This window comes from Mastigoproctus giganteus, chromosome 10 (genome assembly GCF_048544385.1).
Source record: "Mastigoproctus giganteus isolate SK-2022 chromosome 10, ASM4854438v1, whole genome shotgun sequence".
Classification (NCBI taxonomy): Eukaryota; Metazoa; Arthropoda; class Arachnida; order Uropygi; family Thelyphonidae; genus Mastigoproctus; species Mastigoproctus giganteus.
This window is the reverse complement of record NC_143584.1, coordinates 143,699,482-143,726,656: the sequence shown is the minus strand read 5'-3', so window position 1 is coordinate 143,726,656 and position 27,175 is coordinate 143,699,482. Positions and strand designations below refer to the sequence as shown.

At 39.3% G+C, this 27,175-nt stretch overlaps 1 protein-coding gene across 1 annotated transcript in view; it reads left to right on the top strand.

Moving 5' to 3' along the window:
* The window catches only part of LOC150079333 (corticotropin-releasing hormone receptor 1-like), a 249,691-nt gene that overhangs the window by 200,503 nt on the left and 22,013 nt on the right, over nucleotides 1-27,175 (top strand). Inside the window, exons 10-11 of the mRNA XM_090382550.1 lie at nucleotides 7,217-7,302; nucleotides 24,503-24,638. Of these exons, the coding sequence (XP_090238676.1) occupies nucleotides 7,217-7,302; nucleotides 24,503-24,638 (222 nt within the window). The remainder of the gene's footprint in view (nucleotides 1-7,216; nucleotides 7,303-24,502; nucleotides 24,639-27,175) is intronic.

Genomic DNA, 27,175 nt, shown 5'->3' with positions numbered 1-27,175 from the left:
AGGCGCGTTAGCAAAGGTTTACAGCAAAAAGCTACTTATCTGCAAACAGAGAAAATTTCGTTTCTGTGCATGTCAGCAAGCATAATATCCAATGTTTCAGCTACAGTATATGGATAGCCTATGTGATATATATTCCAAAAAAAGAAAATAATAATAATTGCCGGAATTCTATTGGTGTGATTTTAATGAACTGTATTTGTTAGGGCTAGGGACGCGCGTAGATTTGCCGATGTTAAGGATCGGCAAATCTTTCTTACAGAGCTAAATATAAAATTTCCTTAAAATCCATCCACTGGGAAGAGTTATTACATGCAGACGGACAGACAAAGAAATAAATAATTGTAGCATTTCTAAATGATATTTGCTCAACAAATCATTCTAAAAGATCCAAATATAAATTTCTTATAAATCCGTTCTGGAAGTTGAGTTGTTAACAATCATACTATTATACAAATGGATTTTGCTAACCTCTTCCAAGCCAAGGATGTTTTCACATTAAACATATTTCGTGCGTACAGGGTACATATGAAGAATGGCACACACACACTTTAATTTTTTTAAGATATGTATAGTCTTCTTCGTAGACAGAACGTTCCATGTTTATGTGCTTTTGCATATGCCTAAAGTACCTGTTCTCCACCATGTTTGTCCATTCTTGTGTAACATTTTTTTTTCCTCCATAAAATTTCGAGATCTCTATATATAAATGAACGTATATTTTAGATGCTTGGTTATTACGCAATAAAGAAAAGTTATCTTGACACTAAATTTTCAATGTGCTTTTAGTCACTTTAGGATCAGTTTCTCTTCGTTTCCTACGTAAAACTATATTTATTAGTATAATGGCAAATATAAGTATTATAAATGATGCAAGAAAGGGGACTTTTACTGCATCTACCAAAAAAGATGGGAAAAAAATCTCAATCACTCACACACACCCCATTTCCAAAACAGTAACTATCAAATGCCGCTTTTAACTTCAACAAACTCTCCGCCTTCGGCACTGGCAGGAAATTTTATTCTAGTTGTCTACAAAAACTGCCGGAATGTGTTTGGGCAGCATTTGTAGACCATTCTGGGAATATGTTTTCAGTGGGAATAGTTCCTAGTGAAAACTTACCTTCCTCGGTCATTTTACTAAGATCCTTCAATGTCTTATATAACTTTATCTAGTCCCCCTCCCCCAAGGTGTCTAGTTGCCAAGATTTGCAAATTCCACCTTTTAAGCCGTTCTACATATGGACATCAATTAGCACACTCACCAATCTGGTAAAGATTCTTTGATCCCTTTCTACAAGTTCTCCATCTTTCTTTTTTAAGAGATGGAGAACGTTTTTCTCCTTCTTTTTTTCTGCGGTCTCCAGAGTTAAATACAATATTCTAAATAATATCACCGCTGTCTTATCTTTTTATATAAAACCTTTTCCCCACTTGCAAAGGTTATGTATATCGCAGACAGGACACTATGCATCTTCCTAGCTGCCTGTTTACACTGGATGGTAAGTTTCATATCCGATTGTACTATAACCCATAAATCATTTTCATTCTGAACCGTTTTAATTCCTCTGCCTCTTAGTTTACAAGTAACTTCTGGATTTCTGTTTCCAGGTGCAATCAGTCAAAGCAAAATGGCCTTGTTGTGGTCGTTAAACACCCTTCGTACCTTTAATTAATCAGCCAAGTTTGGCATCATTCTTTGCATTTCTTCATCAGTGAAAAATAAGAAACATACGTTGCCACAATACTGATCCCTGAAGGTGTCATTTGCTACAACGGTCCACTCTGAGGAATATCCATTTATGATCACTGTCTTTTAGCCACCTTTTTATTCATACACACACATACATACATTATATTGTACATTTAATGAGATAAGAGAAAGGGCGAAGTGGTAAAAATATGTTCAAAATTGGCAATTGAGAACGTTTTGAGTAAATTTATCTGAAAAAGGATCTTACCAGTAAACCACATTTACTCCAGTATTTCATGGGGAAGTATTAAAAGCTTTACTGAAATCAAAATAAATCGGAAGTGGTTTCTTGCATCCAAGTGTTTTATGACTTCGTCATAATAATTAACTAGATTGGGTAAGCAAGACCGCTTTTCATAAACCCATACTCTGATCCATTAAGGATAGCATGCATATTGAGTTTGTTCTAAACATCTGTGACTTTCCCACTACTGAAGTCACTCACTGGTATATAGTTGCCCATCACGCCTTCTGCACCTCCTTGAATTGGGGATATGTCAGCAATTCCCAGTCCAGAGGGATCAGCCTAGGGTCTAATAATTGTTCTCATTAACACCCCTCCCCAACAGAATTATGCAATGACATGTAAACGTTTTTTTTTTTTTTTTTTTTTTGGTACAACAGGATGTACACTGTCCACGCCTTCACTCAGCTTCAGTAGTTTCCCCCATATACATCTCTCCCAGATGGATAGATATATCACTTAATTTACAGCAGTCTACTTCCTTGACACTGTTGCCTTGTGGTCGAAAAGTCTTTCAACTGTAAAGATCTTTGCAAAGTATCAATTCGACTCATCTGCCACTTCTGGAAATTCTAAGGGGTATATCTGATTCACTCTCTTCTTTTTATATTTATTTAAACAGAATTTTTTTGTCTCCATTTTTAGCTCTCTATGCTAGTTATTTCCAGTATTCAACTTTCTCTTGTCTTAGCCCATCGGTGATTTTTTTACATATAGCAAATGCGTAAATACGTTTCATATCAATATATGAAGTATATAAAATACAATATTTCATTAAACACAGTAACAAATACAGTAAAATGCTATTTTCTTTTTTTTTTTTAACTTCTTTACTGGAACAGATGCATTGGTAGTTTCCAGGATAAACCCCTTGAATACCAAAGCCCAAGAAATACTCATTACATTATAGTCCTCTTCAAATAGAAGCTTTTCGCTTGATCACAGAAATCTTTTTGAACACTACTTATTTTCTGCTGTTGGTTCTTGCACTGTCAAATTTTGGATTCTTGGTGAGAACCAAATCGAGGATATTAAAGCCCCTTGCACTTTTTCTCACATGTTAGAATAAATAATAGTGATCCAGATGGCCCAAAAACCTGTTTCCTCGACGTATTGCTGAGCAGGATTTCCAAATAAGAGGTAGACAAGTCGCCCATAATGAGTCAGTCACGCTTGGTCGCCCATTCAAGTTGCCTATAGAGATTTTTATCATAATCCTCAGAATCGTTTGGCATGTAACATACCCGACTCTTATCTTGCACCACACATTCAACGTGTATCTGAACTTCATCCGACTCCAGCTTAGATTAAGTCCAGTGTGTGTGTTCGTTTTATCGTTTCAGGGCTTTAGCAACTTCCAAAATGCAATTTCTGAATTTTTGCGTATACAGTACGTAGTTCCTGTACAGATGTACTGTAAAATAGATACAATTACGGTTCATGTAATGTCCTTCATTCGCTTGCAAATGAAAACGTTTACACTACCAGACAACCTTATGGTACTTGTGATAGGATATATAGAGTTATTAAAATTAAAGTATCCCTATGTAGAGGGCTCTGGAGCAAATTCTAAGGCTCGTACTGAAGAGAAATTTGGACAGCAGGTACAATAAAGAATGGCTCACCATTTATTGGGAAAAAATTAGTTACAAAATTTGTTACTGTATGGCCCGTAACTATCTTAGTTACCGTTATTCAAATAAACTTACGTTATTTGCTTAATCGTAAGTTATTGCCACAGCGCCACTACTCAGCTCTACTGTACTGTATAAAAGCAATGCAGTCTCTTCAAAATTATACAGTAGATGTTTGTCTGCACTACAGCAGCAATGCCAACAACGTTGCAGGAAAAGGCGCTATTAGTGATGCTGTACTATCAGAACAGCGACAATGCAGCTGCGTCTATCAGAGAATTCCGGCGTCAGAAGAGCATAAGGCCTACGTGGACCTATGACTGTTTGTGCTGCCGCAAAATGATTGCGAAATTTGAAGCGACAGGACATCTTGGTGTTCAAGCAGGTAGAGGTAGAAAACGAGTGGACTCCTCTCGTGTTGAAGATGTGGCTATGGTTGTCGTGGATTTATCAAGTCAATCTCCATTTGGTAGCGCAAGTGTACCAGCTGTTTCTCGTGTAATGCGTTAGGTGTTGCAGTACTATCCTTACAAGATGCACATGCTACAGCAGCTAAAGCATGGTGATGCAGATATTCGTTTCGCATACGCACTTGGCGCCTCCGTATCCAGGTGGCAGGAGCAGCAGTGCGTAGCACACGCTTCTTGATTAGACCGGGGTTCGAGCCCATGACCACCAAATACGGAGGATGCAGAAAGGTCAGGGTATGACCACCGCATATCCCCGGAGCAATATGGCCTTAGTTGCTAATGCTCCTAAAAACCAAATAACAAACAAACAAACGCACTTCAGTTTCTGGCGCGAATGAGAGTGGATATTACTTGGCCATGGAACATCCTTTGGAGTGATGAAGCCCACTTCTGCTTAAATAGACAAGTGAATACGCACAACTGTAGCATTTGGGCAATAGAAAACCCTCGAGTTATCCAAGAGGTCCCGTTGCATTCTCCAAAAGTAACAGTGTGGTGTGGATTTACAGCCACATTCATGATTGGGCCATATTTTTTTTGAACAGGTAACACCGACTGGACCCCGCACCTGTTCCGTCACTGGACAGCGATATTATGAAATGTTGGCAAATTTCGCAATACCAGAGCTGCAACAACGTGGGTGTCTTCAGGATACCATATTCATGCAAGATGGTGCGCCACCCAACATCCACCGTTGTGCCCAAAGATTGCTAAGGTACCACTTTACAACGGCGACCCGTTCGTCTGTAAAGACGAACGGGTCATTAGCTGTTGTTTCCAAACATCTTGACCACCCTGATCACCGGATCTCACCCCGTGCGACTTCTGGTTGTGGGTTTTTTTGAAGAACCAGGTGTATCGGGAAGGATGTCAAACTCTGGCAGATCTGAAGGACAGCATTAGACGTCATGTGCTGGCTATTCCAGTTGACATGTTACGTTCTGCTGTAGAAAATGCTGTTCTTCGAATGTAAACTATTGTTGACCAAATTGGAGGACACATTGAACAATTGTAGCGCTGTTCAAGTGATTTATATTTCCACAGCGCCATATAGTGGCAAATTTTGTAACTAATTTTTTTTCCAATAAATGGCGAGCGCATTCTTTATTGTACTTGTCCAAATTTCTCTTCAGTACGAGCCTTAGAACTCGCTCCAAAGCCCTCTACATAGGGATATTTAAATTTTAACAACCCTGTACGTTATTTACAGTTCGTTGAAATCTCTCGCCTACCAGCGTTTACTCGTAATGGTTTCAGTATTCCTGTTTTTCTACACGACTTTCCATAACAGCAAATATTTTAGATTTTTCTTCTTCTTCGATGATAAGCATTTTCACTGAAATTTATACTGTATATGAATTTCATTTCATTGTTGAAACATGGAAGTTTTTATAAAGATGCATTTTTCTGGATAAGACATCAGAAATGTACATTTACCCAGCTCTAGTTAAGGACTGAGTAAACTTATAAACTGGGAATCTGCTCCAAATCTGACAGCAAACTGATACTCCAATTCCGGCGGTGTCACAAGACACTGATTTCGTAAAATTTCGCTAGTGGCAGAGTCTTCTGATACTTTAAGCTCTCTCACACATATTTAATATATATGTTTATTCAGAGTTGCGTATTTTATTTTGCATCACTGTAAACATATGTTTATTCAGAGTTACGAGTGGATATTTCCATTAATAGTGAACTATTAACTGCAACTTGCTGTAAATATTAATGGGAATACAATTGAATCCATTGCATAATATTCATTGGGTCATAAGCATTGCAAAGTGATAACTTTATTTTTTCTTGAAGTTTGGTGTCAAAGAGTTAAGCAACGGTAAAGCAAGAGATTAATGTTAGTTTCCCCCCCCCCCCCCGCACACACACCGGAGTTGAAAATATTCGGCGTATTTGCGAAGAGCAACCACAGAATTCTTATGAACCTCACCAAAAATTAAAATCATGTCAATTAATTTGGCAAAAGTAAAGAGAAATTGTAGTGTCTCCCATAATATCAGTTTAACAAATGCTGTACTGTAAACAACGAGGCAGTCATTGTGGAACTTAACGCAAGCAACACACATTGGCACTGCACTATATTTTTTTACTGAGAACTCGAATAGTCGGTATCATTCCATGTAGTAGAACAACACTATTTATGTCAGTGTTGGTACCCAGTGCAGATTCAGGGTAGGGGCACCGGGACACGTGCCCGCTGACTTTTTTCGGAAAATATACACGAATCGTTTAAATTCCCTTTAGCTACAAAAAAAAAATCTTTTTTTTCATTGTTAACATAGGATTTTATCCATTTTTGCGTTGTGTTTCAGCTATTTTCAACTGACTACAGTTGGAAACACTGATGCTAAAGTGATCGCCATTCTAGTACACAAAATGGTAACCCCCTGTCATTTTTTTCTGGATCCGCCACTGTTGGTACTTTTGTGCTGTTTAAAGCCTATTTTACACACCTTTTGTAATTTATGATTAATGTCTCGGAAATGTCTTTTGAAACATATGTTTATAGGAGGAACTTTATTTGTAGCTTAGAATGTGCTCCTGCATTTGTTCCGTACAGTTTTGTAACGCTGTGTATAATCAAACGTTTCGGGTATTACCCGAGAGGGAAAGTTGGTTGGATATTTTCAGTGAGTAGGTTTTAAATCCAGTTCCGGTTCCATAGGTCCCAGTCCGAGAGAAACAGTACAGTAAATCTGAAAAGCAGCTCCGATCCTTTTTAAAAAAATTCAGAACTTATGAAATTTTTAAAGGTCGGATACTCGTATTTAGAATATTCTTCTAAACCTCTGTATCAAATATCATGTTAATAAGTTTATCCATATCAACTATGCAATCGTACTCCCCCTCCCACATAAAAAAAAAATAATAATAACTGTTGCGCAGTATGCATCTCACAACTACCCATCACTTGAACATCATGTGATGGAATGAGGTTTTAATAAACACTGAGTACAACATAGAAATTTTTATTCCCTAAGATACATTATTTGATAAAATAAACCGCCTGAAATGTAACGTAATGCGTATACTGCCTCACTTTCAGAAATGGCATTGACATCTTTAATAACATGAATTATTGTTTATATATAGTCTAATTTTGCAGGTAAATGCTTCATTCTTGGTCAATATAATCCGAATCCTCGTCACAAAAATGAAGACTAGCGTATCTTTGGAAACAAAGCAAGTAAGGTAAGTTTTATCCCCTTATTTCTCCACTTCAGAAAGGAAGTGAAATTATTAATATTTAACAAGATAAGAAAACAAATTGTAATATTTCGTGCATATACAAGCATCTTTGGAATGTCCTCTTCTCCTTTTGTAGAAATGAAGTTTCTTTTTCAGTGTTTAAACATTTCATTGAAACGAAGGCCAACGTAACGCAAATACGAGAAACTAAGTAGAGACATGAAATCTCTTGTGGCAATTAAAATGTGACGATCATAAATTTAAGAGAAGTGGATAGATTTTTAGTTCTGCGTCGAAAGTACTCAAAACAACATTCTTCTGGCAATTTAAACTTACAAATTGGGGTCTATTCATTGAGCACCCTTTAAGTATCTTTATACGAATTCCATTATTAATGAAATTATTACAAGCGAAAAGTTTAATTGGAACATCGTAGATTTATAAATCTCTTTGAAACTGAGAAATTTGACAGATCCACAAAAACAAGATTAAATTCTAGTGTTGCATATTTGTGATGGTTTCGAAGTATATACTCGTCCCATAATTCATATGATGGCACAATGTAATAATTATTTTAAAACGATCATGTTCTAACGAACATATTCTCTTTCCGTTTCGGTTACTTTTTCGAACCCACATCACAAAGATAAAGACCGAGGTGTCTCATCTTCATTCAAGTGTCTGTATGTGTGTTCCTTTTCTCTGAAATTAAACATTCCCAACGAAACTATAGAGACCGAAAAGTAACACTAAGCTCAAGAAACAACTAAGTAGACTGGACCATAATTTCCTAGAGCAGTGATGGCTGAACTCTCCCCAAAATAATTCGGGTTCTATCCATAAAAAAGATATTTTTGCTAAAAAAAAAAAAAAAAAAAAAACTTATATTTTACTACAATGTACTTTTAAATTATTCGTTGAGGGAAAGGTAACAGATAAAAAAATAATTAATTATCCAATAAAATTAGTGGTAATCTGAAAATGTAAATCACTTCGTATTTTCAAATAATTAGAATAAGTTTCCCAGATGATTATCGGTCTAATGTATCTGGTATTTAGATTTAATAGACAATTAAATTATGTAAATGCTACTGAAGTGAGACAAAGGTGATTGCAGGACACTTGTTAGCAAAGCCACAAACAAGCTTGGACAATCACGTGAAGCGAAGATTATTAGACACTCTGGCGGACGGTTCGGCTAACTATCCTGGAGGTTCCAAACACTTGGTTTTCTTCTTTTCAATAACTTTTATTGGTCACTTCTACTAATTTATTTCGAATTATATCGAGCAAAAATGTTTTCGCATGGTAATGCAGCTAGAAATTATTAGTTATCAAGGCTTTCGAATCAATGAAGCATTTCTGCGCGAAATTTGGTGTTTTCGGTCTCAGAATATTTTAAACATTCGAAAAATTCGAGATTCGAATTAACAAGACATTATTGTATTTACTACACTTTCACTTTTAAGAAAATATTTTGCAAATAAATAGAGATCGATGAAAAGTACTGCGGGATCGACCAGTCGATCGCGACCGACTGGGTGGCGACCCTTGCCCGAGTTTGTGGCCATAGGAAAAACTTATTGGTCCCACTACATGTGGAGAGCGGTAAGCCATGAATTTTCACGAAATAGCTGCAGCCAGCAAAGCTTTGATAACAAAAACAAAAGATCCCTGTCGATTAGCTTGGCGAAAGGCACACTGAACGTGGACTGTAGATCAATAGAAATCGGTCCCGTAATGCGATGAATCACGGTATGCTCGCTTTGATGGACGTATTTGGATAGCAAGAAAATTCTGCTGGCTAGCATAGGCTCCGACCTGAACATAGGTTGAACGTATTTGGAATAAATTTGAACGAAGATCGAAGAATTGTGGCAAGGCCAAGCCCTCTTCGTTAGTGAAGCTCAAAAATTCTTTAAATGAGGAGAGGAGTTATAGTACTTGTAGTTATGAATAAAATATTTATTTCTTCAATAGTGGTTTTGTTCATAACTACAAGTGTCCTGTGACTTTTGGTAGGGATCATAGCATATGAATTCAAAAGAACTGACGTGGAACACGTGAGAAAAGTTGCCTATCTACATTGAACAATCTAGGAATACAGAGGGTTCACACATAAAGAGTAAATTCTTCAGTTTTTAATATAAGGATCTACATCTAACTAACAAACTTCTCAGCGACTCGTGGCATTATTATCAACTAAAACAAAATACAAGATAGCAAAGTACTACGTGCCGAAAAAACTGTACCAACTAATACATTAATAGAGCAGCTGTCTGTACAGTTAGAAATGGAGTAACTAAACATTAATAGAAAATGTAAGCAACTCTTTGACACTGATGCTGGCTATTGCCATTGTAGCTCGGGGAGGGTTGAAGAAGCAAAACCACCTAAGTTGGTGTGCATCAGCCAGCGCTGCTTGTTCGGCACATCCTGAGGTGTATTACGCCGATTCCTCTCTATGCTTCAGAAATTTGGTCATCTGCCCCTGCCTCATACCTTCAGAAGTATCTCAGTTTAGAGTACTGGTTGCTTAGATGGATGAACAGGGTGGTAGGCCACCCCCTAACTATCTCCAGATCTATCCTACAAGCAAATCTGGGCACCACTCCCTGGAGACATATCATCATGACAAAAAATGTCTTCACGCTCGCACGGCTTCTAACGAGGCGAATTGATGCTCCATCAGTATCCACATTAATCTCTGGCCCGAGGAGGGCAAGGGGGGAGCACCCCGACTCCTGTCTCCCTCTACGCCTTATGCTGTCAAACATTGATTCCCTGAGGAACATGTTTCCAGCCAATTGTCTTTGGATCTTCAATAAATTTAGGATCCACCCTGATAGGTTCTGTGAAGACAAGCCCTACAGGAAGGAAATCCTCAAGAACTGCTACCAGATTATGAAATTATAATACTCACCTGCTCCTGGATGTGACAGACTGGTTTTTTTTTTTTTTTATATTACTGTATATCTTGTATATTATTGTATATTTAATCCTGTAAATGTCTCGGGTCGAGCACGCATGTACTCTTGTTTATTGTGCATGTGTTCCTCGCACCTTAGTCTGTAAACATTCACACCCTTCTGGCACAGAGCCGTCCCAGGGTGACGCAAGGTTTCTTGGGAAATAAACTGATTTAATAATAATAATAAGTCGACTATGTGGTTTGTGGATGATGTTTCTTAATTTGGGAACATTGCTTAGAGAAGAATTGTACAAATTTAAAGGTTGCCTTAACAAATCAATGATATGATTTAAGCTGGAATTAGAAGAGAATAACAGTCTGTTGTTCTTAAACCTTTTTTTTTTTATTAAAAAAAAGGAATCTGGACACAAATTAACAAACAGTTCACTGATTCAGGAACGCGTATTTTTACGAATCTTGTTTTACTGTAAAACAAGGGGTAGCCTGACTTCTAGTTCATAAAGCACGAATTAAAATAAATATGATATGGCGAATTAATAAATTTAAAAATTCACTAAAAAAGCAAACAAAGGAAAAACTAAGGAGAAAAGAACTATTTACCGACATCAAAATTTGAATTGGACAAAGGAGAATAATCGAGGGTTGAACTCTCAATTCTCGGTTACGAAAGCGAATACTAAATGGCGGAAGGAAGGTTTAAATTGTAGGTACCATGATAATATGAGTAAACGGAGAGCATTTTACATAAATAACAGGATGTTAGCAATTAGTTGTAATAGAGAAAAGTAGTTCGGTAAAAACTGGTGCGTTTATTTGATAATATGATCGCAGGGAAACTTTAAATCGTGAGAAATGATTATAGGATGTTTACTCCAGTAATTAGTGGTGATATAAAAACAAGAGAAACGCATAGCAGCAGTTCACAGATATTTAATTAGCTTAATCTTTAATTAGCTTAATCTTTAAAGCAATTTAATCATAATAAGGATGACTTAGCTGTTCCCGTGGGGTGCAACCTTTTTGATGTGCGACCCCATAATTAAGTAGGAAGTACTGTCGCGATCTCTACTCCCCATATACCGCCAGAATGATTGTGTGCGCGCGATGTTTAAATGTTAGCAAAATATGATAACAAACTTCAGCATATAAAATGATAATGAATAAATAATAATAATTACTCAGGCAGTGAAGGGCTCTTTATTTAATATGAACAGCAGAAAACTGAACCTACTACGCAGGCGAACGAATTATGGCCAGCCTTTAGCATATTGTGGAGAAGCGAATGGAATTCGTAACACGAAATTATATATCAATGAAGTTGCGTATGAAAATTGTGAATTAACAGGTGAATCATATCAGAATAGCTAGTGAGCCGACCTTCTTCGTGAAAAGCCAGGCTATCGAAAAACCCAAACTGCTAAATGCATACCAATTTTTTTTCTTAGATGATGTAAAAAATTAACCATTTCACATAACTTGTAAATGGTGATCAAACATTTCACTGGTTTTCCTTTTCATGCTTATCGTAGACAAAATGCCTATACTGAATTGACACAACTAGGAGATGCAAAGATTTTTTTTCATTCTCTTAAAAGGTTTTTTTTTTTTTTTTTTTTACGTCTTTTCATTTTTAATGCAGTGCACACCATTGAAGGCGGTTCGAGATTCTTTAAAATAATTGAGGGCACGCATACCGTGCCCTCATTTATTTTCAACATGAAAGGATGCAAACTTTAGGTATCTAAACCATTGACAATTGGAAAAAAAGTTTCCTTTGCCCATGAATAACGTTTCCTGCTATATCGTTTGGACGGGAGATGGATGGTACGGCAACAAACTACGGAGAGGAATCACTTCGACATCCTGGTCCAACAGAAACAGGTGGCGGTACTGTTTTAGTATGGGGGAATCTCTTGGAGTCCTCATATCCGTAGACCGCACTCTGAATGCTAAAAACTACCTATCCATTGTAGTTAATCAAGTATATCTCGTCATAGTGTTAGGGTCGCGTGCCACCTGGGGTTTCCCACATCTGTGCCATATGTACGCTGTGAAGAAATACAGTACCACTGTAAATGGCAGAAAAGTGTTGTGTATTGAATGCGTAGTATTATGCTTGTTCTGTTGTGTGTTGAATGCGTAGTATTCTGTTGTGTGTCCTGGCATTTGGTCGCAAGGCCCCTGGTGGGGACCCCACGTTGCCTGCACACACACACCACTAGGAGGAAGCCAGGCTGCCCATTATTCTCTGGCAGGTCTCTGTCAGGGTTAATTAACGGTCGCCTGAGCTACCTGAACGGAGACCAATTAAAAAAAAAATAATAAGGTAGAGTGCGGTAGTACATGGTGTATGGAAGAAGGAGGGGTGAAAATAAGAGTATGGGGATGTAGATGAAGGCATCCTCTAAGTTGATAATGGAGTGTTTGCCTCACCAGGCGAAAAGGGTGAGGGGGATAACCCCAGGAAGGGTAGAGAAGCCATGCAGCGAGAGTGCTGAGTATGACCGACAGTTGGCGGTGGAGTGGGCAAGACCACTGGGGCCTACAGACCCATGTAGGTGAGTTAGCAGGTAATCCTACCGTGGATGTTCCAGGGTTAGCAAGTCGATGTTGGTAAAACGGTCAAGCAGGCATTTTATTTCCGATTTGGGCAAGTCCCTCACGGGTTTGTATCCATAGCTTGAGTTGGTCGTTAGTCTTGCGCCTAGCAAAAAGGTTCTGTGCGTACTCCGTTAGTAATTTGCAGGAGCACCTGTTCGTCAGAAATGAACAGGTGCTCCTGTCCTTGAAGTATCCGTTGGAGTCCGGTGTATAGTATTCCTCGAAGATCGTCATAAATTGGGCAGTTGTAAAGAAGATGGTTCCAATCTTCAATTTCTCCACATATACAGTAGGGGGTCATTGTTGATTCCTAAGGTTAATATAAATCAACTTATGATTTATAGAGCCGTGTCCAGTTATAATATATGTACAGTAGAGGCCAGGAGAGAACCAAGGCAACGACTTTAGATAAACAAATTTGACGCACGGGATGAATTTCTTAGTTGGCCTTTGTCCGTCTCTTCCCATCTTGTCTGCCAGATTTGTAGTAATAAATAATAAATTTTCTGTTTATACTCCGGGATCAGAGGAGTTCACAAGATAGACAGAATACAAGAAACAGCACCGTATTCAGCAGTCACGGGCTTGAACCCCGGTCACTCAAGGCACGTGTACTTATGCACCCGCGCGCCTGACCACTAGGCTACGGCGGCCTATAGCATGGCAGCTAGTTTCTTCTTTTCTTGCTTACAGTCATTGTGGGTTTCGATGGTATGTCCAAGGATGGTAAAACGCTGGGATGTCCCGCGACAAGCAGTAGTGCAATTCTTGACAGATAACCGTCAGTATATCTCGTCCTGATGACACGGATGTGTTCAAGCTTGAGAATGCGCCATGCCACGTTGCCTGTATTGCTCGAAGTGGTACGCCGAACACGAAAGCGGCTAATTTGGCCGCCGAATTCGCTGGATATGAATTTATAGACCATCTCCGGGATTATGTGGATCGAGAGATCCGGGTTTTGGATCTTCGACCACGTACTACGAAATGCAATCCTGGTGACATTGGCGCACTATGGTCATAGTTGCCGATGCGCCCAATAAATCCCAAAACAAACAAACAAAACAAACCTGGTGACATGATACAACATACTTATCTCCTGCAACGTTCAGAAGCCTTATAGAGTCCATGTCTCGCCATGTGACATCGGTAATGGCGGCAAGAGGAGAGCATACCTACTATTAGAAAGTTGGTATTAATGTTTTGACTCAATAGTTGTATAGGACCCTCAAAAGTAGGAAACATTCTACTGTCCATTTGTATAAGACTATGGTGAGATAGCGTTTAGAACATTGCGTTCGGGTCTCGAGACCACGACTTCAAGAAAGGGTTTAGAAAAAGGCAAGCAGATTGGTGAGGGATGCTAATCGATATCCATGGTCCACGTCAATTCGTTGTAGGACAGTTCGATACATGACAGTTCGCTGTACGCGACAGTTAGATGGATGACCGTTCGGTGTACATGACAATTTGGTGAAAGACAATTGGTGGCTGCAACAATTCGGTGTATCATAGAGATCAGAAATTAATAAAATCAGCGAAATAAAAGGCTTAGGAAAGGAGAGAAATTTTGGCGACTTAGAAAGGAGGAATGTAGAAAGAGTCTAAAAAAAATGCTAATCATACTTTTTTCCTTTCTTCTAGTTTACAATAATAAATTTGTTTACATCTTGTTTTTTTTTTTTTTTTTTTTTGATTTTGGTAGTTGTTGGCGCATCGGCTTCTGTGGCCATATTGCACCTCCCAAGGTTTTTGCAGTACTTTGATCCAAGCCCGAGGCGGGAATCGAACCCGCGACCTTTGGGTTGCCGGGCAGGTACTTTACCCACTCGGCTAATTACATCTTGTCTCCATACCAAAGGCCTTTCAGGTAGCATTGTGGTTATGATCCACGCCGCGTGGAAAAAAAAAATGAAGTGGTTCGAATCCCATCACAGATTAATTTTTCTGGGTGGATTCTTGGTTCCCTTCCCCACCTCTGAATTCGAATTTGTTATGAAGCAAGCAAGGCAAACAGACAACACAATATATGCAATTCACAGACGACTCACAACCTTAGTTGTTCGGCGCAAAAATAAACGCTCTTTTACCTACCGTCCTCCATGGTAAGTGTCTTTTGGCACACCAACCCATAGTCAGAAGCGTGGAGAACCGTTACGGGGCCCTGGTGAAAAGCCTCCCTGGACCAGAACGCTTTTCCACGTAAGAGACTCGGACTTCAATTCCAAACCCTACACAATCTCCAGGGAAGCGTACCCGCCTACCCTTAATTCATCCACGGTGTTAGCCTACTACTAATTTCGGCGAGGGTAAAGAAAGCCCACACGAGAAGCACGCAAAAGTTCGATAAATTTACCGGTAAAAGTACTTTGCCGTAAGGGCATTTGTATTGTTGCCCGCTCAGTAAACATACAGTGGGTGTTATCGGTCAGGAGTAGAAATTGAATCCCATGGGAGATTGAAACCTTCCCGAAGTGGAGGGGGTAATCTGGCCTTTTTTCTTTAGAACGCTGGTGGACTAGTGGATAAATTATTAAGAAAAAAAAAAAAGGTAAAGGAAGCCCAGACGAGAAGCACGGCAAACTTGGAAAAAGTTTACCGGTGAAACTACGTTTTACGACGTCAGAACTTCCAATATGACTCTGTTCGTGATTCAATTAGTGATTCTAAAGAAAAAAGGTCAGGTTATCCCCCTCCACTTCGGGAGGGTTTCAACTTCTACTCCAGACCGATAACACCCACCGTATGTTTACCGAGCGAGCAACAATACAAATGCCGTTACGGCAAAGTACTTTTAGCGGTAAATTTCAACTAACTTTTGCATGCTTCTCGTGTGGGCTTTCTTTACCTTAGCCCTAATTTCTTTCAATAAAAACTATAACGCGGGTTGCAAACCGAACATCAGAAGATGCTCATCATTAGTGATCTCTGGAACAACTCTCCCCCTCCCCTGTGTATTTCCTATAAAAAAAAAAAAGCAACTTACTGAAGTGAAGTGTGAACAAGGTTCTTTTGTATCCCAATCTTTGACTGTGGTATTTTTTAATAGGATCTCCTAAAAAAGTAGCATATGCATTAAAAAACGAAATTGTACAATCTACCAAAAATATAAAATATCAAAAATGGTATCGTGATAACTAAATTACCATTTACAGCAAAGTATTATGTTAAAAGTTTGCATTTTCTGTCTTGCTTTGCTATCTGAATTGTCGTAGCCACCAACTGGTTTTCTCCGAATTGTCACACACTGTATAGCGAAATATCATTTACCAGATTGTCTCATACACCGTGCAACGAATTGACGTGATGTCGATATTCGTATGAAGAATGGTTTAAAGTGCAGACCTCAAGTCCCGGCAATCAGACATCTTGTGAGAGGGACCTGATAGAAGTATATAATGCCATGAAGGAAATCAGTAAAGTGAACGAGTTAGATATATTTTCAGTGAAAGAAAAGAGAACTACGTGGACAAATACGGGATTTTGGACAGTAACGGAAGGTTGGATCTCATGAAGTTTAATTTCGGGCAGCGTATTGTGTGGAATGAATTGCCTGCTACAATGGTCGAAGCAGAAAGTATAACTAAGTTCAATTGGACAGCCAAGTTTTGGCGACGGTCAGTGCATAGCGACATTTTTCTTTTTTTTGGCAGGTGCAGGAAAAGTCCGCTTATTTACATCATTTATAATACCAATTTAGATTTGCCGTACATTCCAATTGACAATTGACAATTGGAATGTACGGCAGTGGGTTATGAACTGGAAGGTTTTAAAAAGAGGAAATTCATCTTTTTAATTGTTATTCACACGGAGCAGTGATTTTTCTAGGAGGGGGAAAGAACCGTCTTTTCCCCCAAGAAATACGGAACTGTTTTAGTAGATATTTGTGGTAGAAGGATGGAATAAAATGCTAAATACTATAAAGAAAATTATAGTACTGTATAGCTAAAACCATGAAAGTTCCCCGGGGCGGAGTTCTTTCAGGGCTCCTCTTTACGGTTGCCATCCACCCATTCCTGTGCCAGCAAACAGAATTTATCAGTTATGCAGACGACTTGAAGCTCCTCTATCGGATCAACGGGACCGCCCGACCTGATTCTATTTCTGAAACCATTATCAACAGCTTTAAGGATCTGATTACATACTTGGCACAGTTTTCTCTTAAGATAAATCCAAACAAATCTGCACAAATGGTGTTCTCGCTAAAATCAAACCCAACGCAACTAAACCTGGAAATCCACGGAAACTCCATCACCCCAGTCACCAAGCACAAAGATCTCAGCGTTATATTCTATCTTAAACTCAGTTTCAAACATCATGTTGCAGACATTCACAACAAAGTCTGCAGATCAAGATGGCTTACCAAACAACACCTCCATGTCACAGAGCCTGAGTATACATACCGGTTTCTGCAGCCAGTCATCACCTACGGTTCAGAAATCTGAGCGTCGGCAACGGAAACGAACCATTGCAACCGATGAGTACTGGCTTCTTCGGTGGGTTCTCTACAAGCATAAACTGCCACCACTCACGCATACTTCAGATATCACCCAACTTCTAAATTACAGAAAAATCTCCAAACGGATATTCACCCTCCGCTTGTTCGTGTCGGTTAAAATGATAGCGGGTGAAGTCAATACGCCAAGTTTTTGGCAGATGTGCAATTGGAGGATCCCACCGAAACCCTTAATAGCCCCCCTCTCTGCAGTCTGTAGCGTGGAGGCTCAGGATAGGAGATAGATTCTTGCTCCACAACATCCAGGAGATGGATGTGGACTACAAAAAGTTCATAGAGGACAAATCGTACAGAAGACGCATCATCAGGGAACAGCTTTCGTCTTCAGCCGAGTGACTGCCATCGTATTTTCATCGCTTTTCATGTTCTTTCATTTCCCATGTTAATATCAATTTTATATGTAAAATATGTAATTATACGTTTTATGTTCTAATATATGTTTTATGTAATTTTTCCTGTATTAATTATTTCATGTTAAACCCCTAGCATTGTCGCTGTTGTGGGTATTATTGCATCAGGCAATCATGTAACCATTCACTGCCTGCAATAAAGATATTATTATATAAAAGTACACCAATTTTTTTTTATAAGAATATGATCCATGGCATTGCATCCTACAGGAGAAGAAAAACGTATATCACACAACCTTGGAAACTTTAAAAAATCAAGTATGTGTAATGAAGCCTCTTATATTGCATACGCTTAACGCAGCTGGGTTCTACGGAAAAACAACGCGTGTTTTATGTTTAAATGGAAATTTTTGTTCCATTTCCCGCTTGGCTGTTTACCTAGACAAAATATTTTTCACTCTGTTCGGCATACTTTCTTTTAATAGCAACCAGCAAGCTTTGAAACGGCTGGCTTGGTATCATCTCAGGTGATTCATCTATTCAGGTAATGCTGTCCAATTTAAAACTACCGGGTATTAAAACTAAACCCACGTTATTTGTATTAAGTACAACGCTACCAAGTGACGATCGTTAGAGAAATTGTGTGAGGCGCTAGTGGAAAGTGTTACACATTGAAGGAAGTGATAGTTTTGAATTTCAAGTGTTTGTCACATCCATGTTTGAAGTGAGACGCGTGATTACTGGTAAATAAACGGTATGTCGTATACCATCGAGCAACGCGTGTTTTAGTGAAATCTTACTTCGAAACGAAGTCTTACAGTGACGGTGACTGTCAACAAAAATTTGTTGAAAAATTCTTAACACTAACCGTTCATGCGAAGCTACAATTTTAAAGATAATAAACGAGTTTCGCGAGTGCAGATCAGTTGGGAATAACGAATGAGAAAGAAATGTTCCTTCACATGACACTTTAGGCCACATTAGACAAACAATTTTTGCAATCCCTAAACAAATCTCTACAGAAACGGCATTCAAAGGAGATGTCACTTGGTTCAGCTCATTTCCCTTTGAGTAAACACCTTAAACTTTTTCCATCTTGGGCTTCAGTTTCTGAATAATGTTAAAAGATTACGGTACTGTCGCTGATTTAAAAGTTTGCTATTCCATGAAGCCATTAACAATTTTGAATAAATTTTATTTCATTGACAAAGCGTGGTTCCACCTTAACTACAACAGTTAAAACTGGAGAATATGAAACTCTGAAAATCCACACAATTTTTTGCGAAACCTTACATGCCCAAAATGTCGGTGTTTGGTGTGATATATCTTGAAGGATAAGTTGAGCCCACATTTTTTGAACAAACTGCACCCATAATGTTTGCCCAGGCATCATAATCAAAAGGACTTTCATCACCTAGATCCCCTGATTTAACATCTTCAGACTTTTTATAGGAGTTATTAAATCAGAAAGCCTTAACTCTCACGAAGCATTCAGCAGCTCAAAGCGAGCATTGAAAAGTCAGGAGTGGATTGCTGAACTAAAGAAACAACAGAACGGGCGTAAAGATCACGCAAATACTTTGCTTACTAAATGTAATCAAATGACAGCCACCGTGATATATATTTTGGCGTAGGCGGAAAGTCCACTCCACTGAACCAAAATGGCTCCGGCCTATTCCTTATTAGGGGTTTTTTTTTTTTTTTTTTTTTTTGACTAATACATACTCAGGTCTTGCTTTCCCCGGGCCTGCTGTCCTCATACCTACTCACTGGGCATGGGGCCATCAGAGGAAAGTTAATAACAATGGGATTAACAGACAACCCCCTATGCTTCTGCGCGCTCCCAGAGAATTGGGAGCACCTAATGTATACTTGCCCAATCTACGAAGACCTAAAATGTGTATTAATTACCAAAATACAATTTAATCAAAAGGACCAAGAGCATTACTTCTTGGAATCCAGCGAGACCTATGATGCTTTTACAAACTTCGCACAGGAACTCTTTTACAGACGAAGGACCCTCCCACCGCCATAATCTTGGCTTATATCACCACTGTTCATCAGAACTGAGGACAGAGCACAATCCCAACATGTCCTTGAGGGAGGGACCAGAGGGAGCCCTGGTCCCTCCCTCAAGGACTAAAGAATAAACCATTTTAAAAATCACAACATGAAACCAAAGATGAGACTCTGTCCCAAAGGAAGCCACAGACAGGACATCTAACAAATGGCCCACTCCACCAACGAAAACTCCAGCAATGGACCCAAGTACAGAATCTTGTTTATCCCACGGAATACTGGACTATCTCCGAACCTCACTACTTTTATTTTACTATTGACTCTCGGACCGGACTCCCCAGTTCCCTTTCCCCCTCCAAATGGACAAGACCTGGACATGGATCACTATGGTGGCCCTGATTATAGAGACGACCTATTGGCGACTCTTAATTCGCTCTCCCTTGAGCTGATCTTTCCTTCCAACTCCCCTGGGTGGGAGGAGAGGGGTTCCCTCTTCTCGCCTCCCCAAATTTTCATTCTGGTGGGGCATGCCCCACTGAAAAAAAAAAAAAAAAAAAAAAAAAAAAAAAAAACGGGGTCACCTTCACTATCGACTTCCTACTTCAGCACCCCCAGTCTTTAGTCTCCCCTCCCAGTACTTTCTCTACTTTCTCTTATACAGCGTTCGTCCCATACGTCCAAACTTAAATTACAACAAAATTTTGCCAGACCTTTTAGGCTCCTAGAACTTGTCCTTTCAGAGTACAACCCCACGCAGCGCTCTTTAACGAAATCTTACCTAAATCAACCGCGATCACTTCAACTAACTGGTTTTTTTTTTTTTTTAGGGCTCTAAAAGTGTGTGGGTCGTGGGTAATAGGGACCCGGTGGCCAATAAGCCAGAGGAACAATGGGCACAACATCTTACACAACCCACGATCCACACACTTTTAAATCTCTGGCTTGACAGTGTTCTGTTTCCGATACAATGTGCATACGCTGAGATGGGAGAAACTGCAGGTGCCGTTTGACCCGAATATACCTTATACATATTCAGTAGTGCACCAAGACATTTTTACACAATAAACTCAAAGATGGAAACCAAGTTTGCAAAACGGCATCATTACTATAACGTCTCATTGTGAGATCCTTCTCAACGAGATGGTTAGCATTACACTTTCGAATAAATAATGCTTCTCAAATCGGAAAGACTATCTGGGAACCGCACTGTGCAAGAAAAACTGTTGTGGAAAAAGCCATTGCGAAGAATGAATTTCACAATGTGAGATGTTACATTAATAATGCCGTTTTTTGCTTCTTTGAGGTTAACAGATTTTACGTGTTAAAATGACATCGTGGTGCTGCACTACTCAATACCCATTAGTAAATTCTAGCGGTCAGAGGCCTTAAAGGCCGTAACTTGCATTATTTTCTAGACTGTAATCTTCTTACTTTCAGTGTTTAATTTTCGGAACGACCAGAAAGTAGCAGGAAACCCATCCAAGGAATTAAATCTTCATTATTTATTGAAATGAACTTGGAAAAAAAGAGTGATTATCTCCTCTTTTCGTACAGGCTTAAAATATTTCTGTTTGCTCAAAAGTAGCCGTCACAGGGCAGTGAAGCGTAGCATTACTTTATAAAAGAAAGCGGGCTTTGATATATTAAAGATGAGATTGCGCTCTTGACTGAATAGTTGAAACAAGAATTTCAAATTTTCTTTCAAGAAAGGAACGAATTTAAAAATTCCATCCTTTTGTATCAGACCCCCGACGGATGTGTTTCTAATTACATTTTATTTTTCCTGCAATAAAAGTAGCCGAAGAATACGAGAATTCACAGTGATATCTAATCAAAAAAGAAAAAAGTGCAGTAAAATAAACGTGTAATCAAAGCATACTGTTTCATATTATAAATTGCGATGTTTCTTTGGTAATTATACAAACATGACATTCAAATTCAATGAAGAAATGCAGAGGTGTCTTTATTGGTGGGTTTTACATCAGTCATTTTAATTTGAACTACAATTATTCATTAAAGCAAAGCAACCTGTAAAAACGAATTTAGCATGACTTGCACACACCAAATAGCCACATTTTTTTTTTTTATTAGGTACGCCTAATTAAAAAAAAGCAACCTGTAAAAACGAATTCAGCATGACTTGCACACACCAAATAGCCACATTTTTTTTAATTAGGTACGCCTACCCTTTTTAAGAAATGGAGCTCACCTTCACTGACAGCATAATGGATACCATGCGATATAAAAAAGGGGAAGGGATACGTAATAAATGCTGCATGTATTCGGCTTAGTACGAAAATGAACAAAGCTAAAGGTTTAAATGACTTTTTTTCTGGCGCCTACTACCATGACTCCGTGACATGGTAGTAGGCGCCAGACTTGCTGATATGAGTATCTACAAAACGGCAATCGTAACTTGGGGATTGTGAAACTGAACTCTTTTCATTTCATAACGGATGAGACTTTTGTCGATGTCATTCGATCTTTATTAGATTCTATTCCCCCCCCCCCCTGCCATATCATTATAAACTGCGATAAAATTTCGTTTTCAACTATCAGAAGACTTTCTGGTTCTTGAAGGATCCAGAATCCTCCAAGAACTATCGGAATTACAGTAAAGCATATACACTGAGTGGACAGAAATCATGGGATACCTACCTAGTAACGGGTAGGCTTACCTTTCGCCCGGATAACGGCAGTCACACGGCGAGGCATTGAGTCCACCAGTTCACAAAAGCGTTCCACAGGTATTTCCATCCATGCTTGTTGCACGGTTGTCCATAATTCGTGGGACGGTGCATTGTCCTGCTGGAAAAGTCCATTACCCTGTGGGTGCACGATGACCATTTGATTTGATGACATTTGAAGGGATGCAGATGGTCTGCAAGGATGGACACGTAATGTGGACCGTTCAGAGATGCGTCTATACATACTAGAGGTCCCAACGTGTGCCAGTTGAACAAGCCCTAGACCATTACCGATGTCCGCCTCCTTGAACAGTTCCTTGTTGACATGACGGGTGCATAGTTTCAAAACGGGACGGTGCAATCCGGTTGGTTTCCGCCAGATACGCACCCTTCTGTCCGCTCGAAATAACTGGAAACGGTATTCATCGGACCAGGAGACCCGTCTCCAATCATCCAAGATCCATTGCCGATGTTCTTTCGCCCAGTTAAGGCGTAGAGTGTGTCGCTGTGTTAGCAATGGGACTTTGGTGGGTCCCATAACCTATTTGCCGACCGGGCTAGCCGAGTGGGTAAAGTACCTGCCCGGCAACCCAAAGGTCGCGGGTTCGATTCCCGCCTCGGGCTTGGATCAAAGTACTGCAAAAACCTTGGGAGGTGCAATATGGCCACAGAAGCCGATGCGCCAACAACTACCAAATCAAAAAAAAAAAAAAATAAATAAAATAACCTATTTGCAGCTAATGATTGCCTGATGGTCTTGGTGGAGATGTTTCTGGCACCTCCCTCGTTGAAGTCGGCGGTGATTGCTACTGTCGCTTTCGGGTTGGTTGTTGTTTGTTTGTTTGTTTGTTATTTGGTTTTTTAGGAGCATTAGCAACTAAGGCCATATTGCTCCGAGGATATGCGGTGGTCATTCCCTGACCTTTCCGCCTCTTCCGTATTGGGTGGGCACAGGCTCGAACCTCGGTCTAATCAAGAAGCGTGTGCTACGCACTGCTGCTCCTGCTCACCTGGCTACGGAGGCGCCGGTCCGGTTGGTTGAAATAATGCGAGACAGACGCCGACGACCACGTTCATCCACAACCTTTCTCCACCCACAGCGCTGTCCACGATGAGATGTTATTCCGGAAATGGCATATTCCCGGTACACTCTTGATACTGTCGAACGGGGATAGTGCAATTTCTGTACCACCTCCGCGATAGTGATCCGTGCCTCGGGCACCCACTATCATCCCTCTTTCAAAGTCGACGACGTTTATCCATACTGGCATCGAATTATCGTCTACGTGAATGCACTGTACCTATGTACCTGCCAAGCGGTGGGTTCGTCCACTAGCGAGAGGGGTGACAGCATCGCGTTACCCAGGAACCAGATATCCCATAAATTTTGTCCTTTCAGTGTACGGTGAATGTAGCTTATTCAACAATGCCCGACGCACTTCTTTTAGTTTCGTTTCAAATCTGCAAGAACCTTTGTCTCTCAATGGCATCATAAGTAAAGAAGCAAATCTCTCTCTATTTAAAACAAATTCAAATGTATGTCCTTTTCTAACTGCTCTACAGGCAGTTCTCATATTTAAAATCAATTGATTTGGAAGGCGCAATATGGCCTAATTAGCCCTTGCGCCAGAAACTACCACGACAACAAGCATCAGAAACTTCAAGTTCATCTCCTAATGAATTAGAGAAACAGAAGAAAAATTATTAAAACAAAAGCTGCTGCTATATTCATATTAAAAATCAAATGAAATCGTTTATAAAAAAAATATTATTCTACACATTGTATTAGTGAATGAATAAAATGGCATTTTGAATTAGGTAATACAACAAAATTAAATCGTAGTTCAGCAAATCATAACAATCCTATCGTTCTAAAGACACCTATTCTGCCACTTAAGAATATTAAATAATCATATTTCTAAATTACATCAATTTTTTTTTCTCTCTCTCTCTCAATACAACTATCTTAACAAATTATTCAATAAATAAAAAAAAAATTCCTGGTTTGTTTCTATGTCAAAATGAACTTTACTTTTAGCTGGCCACTTTTTATAGCATCAAAAATATTTGCTTAAAAATAAATATGGTTTCTTTGCAGAAAGGCTGTTAGAGCAACTGCACTGCTCTTCCCCTTGCTCGGGATCACACATCTCCTTTTCTGTATAAACCCACAAGATGACGCTCACTTTGAAGGTGCCTACATGATTACGAATGCCCTCTTGCAGGCTTCGCAGGTGAGTTCAGAAATTAATTCTTTCTACCCCAAACCAATGTTTTGTCTAATTGCAAAAACAAATACATTTTCATATGATTTAATTTCGTCGCTAGTAGAAGATATTATGTACTTTTTCACTGGATTACTTCATCACATTTTACAGGAAATATTTTTTAACAGAACTTTTCCCGAAAACTGCAAACTTCTCTTGGGCAAAAGTGGCGCTATTGTCCAGCAGCGGCATTATTTTTTCCCAATATAATGTTCCCTTAATTATTCAGGCTATTTGCCCCAATATACTATTTATTAAATACACTTTAATATTTAAATACGTTTGCCTTTGTGTTATAAACACCTGCTTTCCATGAGGAATGTTAAAATGGGCTGCTGTGGCAAAATTTCTCAGGGCAAACTGATACGTATACAAGGTATCATTTTGATGCTTAGTTTTAATAACATGGTTTTATTATTATTATGGACAGTCATTACTGAGTGGGTGCCCCAAGATAGCTAATATGTTTTAAATGCTATACTATGCTTAGCTATTTAAAACAGCAAGACATTCCTTCTTTCCACCAAAACGTAATTAGTAAGGAAACAATCTCAGTATTTCAGTTGGGGTTCCTGAATGCGCGATTAAAAAATAAATTCCAGAAGAGAATAATTGTAACAAAAAAGAATATCATAGCGGCTATCCCATCCCATCCCATCTCTTTGGAATAGTCTGGAGTCGACTCTTGTTAACGACAGAGAATTTCTAACGCCCTTTTTTGTCCAGAGCGAAAATGTTTGGGTTCAGGGGGAGAGGTGAGCTTTTCAACCAGCCTTAGAACACGTGAAAATTACAGATGCGATACACCTTGGTAATAATTAAAACGATCAAACCAAACTTTTTAAATCTATCCCATGTTCAGATAGATTTCAAGAATGTTATAACCAAACAAATTCGACACCAGCGCGAAAATAACAGATCTGGACCTACTAATTTACTTTAGTATTTAATGTGACACATAGGGATAAGAAAAAGCTGAAGTCATCGTGGGAATCAATCTGTGGACTTAGTACCTTGTTCATCAGTATTATGAAATCCAGTGTTTCTTGACATCATCGCCTGAACGAAATGAACTGGGGGAGGACCTCCTTCGCCAAGTAGTTTGCTCAGAGTGAAGAAGTTTCAGGACAAAGATGTGTTGTCCCTGGCGAAAGAAAGAGAGAGAGAGAGTGGGCACAAGTTTCGGGGCCGTTTCTCAAGAGATCGTTTGTTGCGACCAAGTCTACCATAAGAATTTGATTTTCTTCCGTTGGTGTTAACGATAGTTTTTTAACAACTTATCGTTCCCTAAGTGCTAAGGCGTCCATGCAAAAGGTGCATGAAGTGATACATGCACATTGATTCAGAAGAGTAGCGCATGCTCACAGTTCTGCTCAGGATGGAAGTGGATGAAGCAGCTTTGGCAACCCAGTATTCAGACAAGGGACATTTACAGTTAAGTAACATGGTTTGTTTGTTTTCTTGTTATTTGGAGCATTAGCAACTAAGGCCATATTGCTCCGGGGATATGCGGTGGTCATTCCCTGACCTTATCGCATCCTCCGTATTTGGTGGCTCACGGGCTGGAACCCCGGTCTAATCAAAAAGCATGTGCTACGCACTGCTGCTCTGCCCACCTGGCTACGGAGGCGCCGAAAGTAACATGGTGAATGCTTATAGTATGTCGTATGTCATATACGCATGTCAACAAAATACTGACTCAGACTTTGTGTTGCTTGTAGCGTTGATTCAGACGGATATCATCATTCGAAATCAGAGTAATAGCCTAGTGCAGGGTCGGCAACCTTTTTGAGTGAAGAGCCATTTTGATCTAATTAAAAAAGAAAGAGAATCCGAAGAGCCGCGCTTCAGCTCAAGCTGGGGGGGGGAAGGGATAGGGGAGTTTTTTTAAAGAAATGGAATAGAGTGGAAAGGTTTTGTTTTTTTTTTAAATATATTTTGAAATATTATTTATTAATAATATTTCTAATTAATGTGACTTTTGCTACTGAACTTCTTGAGAAAGTCTCTCAACATCAGGGAAGCATGCCGTAATTTTCATCTTTAAGCATGCTGAGAGACTCGCATTGTTCAGACTGTTTCTTGATTTATTTTTAATAAAGTTCATGTTCGAAAATATTTGCCCGCAGAAATTCGTCGAACCAAAAACTGAGAGAAGTCCAAACGCAAATATTTTTAAATTTAATACGTGTCCGGTAAGCTACACCACTCATCGAACACAATTTGGTCCTGCTTTTTCAGCTCATCTACGGTATCCATTTATGTAGAATTGCAAGGGCAGCCTTTTGCCTCTCCAAATCCTCAATTTCAGTTTTAAGGTATTTTAGTCTTGCACTCCACAAGAGCCACAGTTACATGCTCAAAATACCGCAGGTTGCCGACCCCCTGCCCTAGTGCACATAGTCTGGGATGACGGTGCGCTGTAAACAAACAACAGCCAATTTAATCACTGGACTGTTCTTTTAAAAATGATTAAACATTCAAATGATGTTAAACCTTCATGA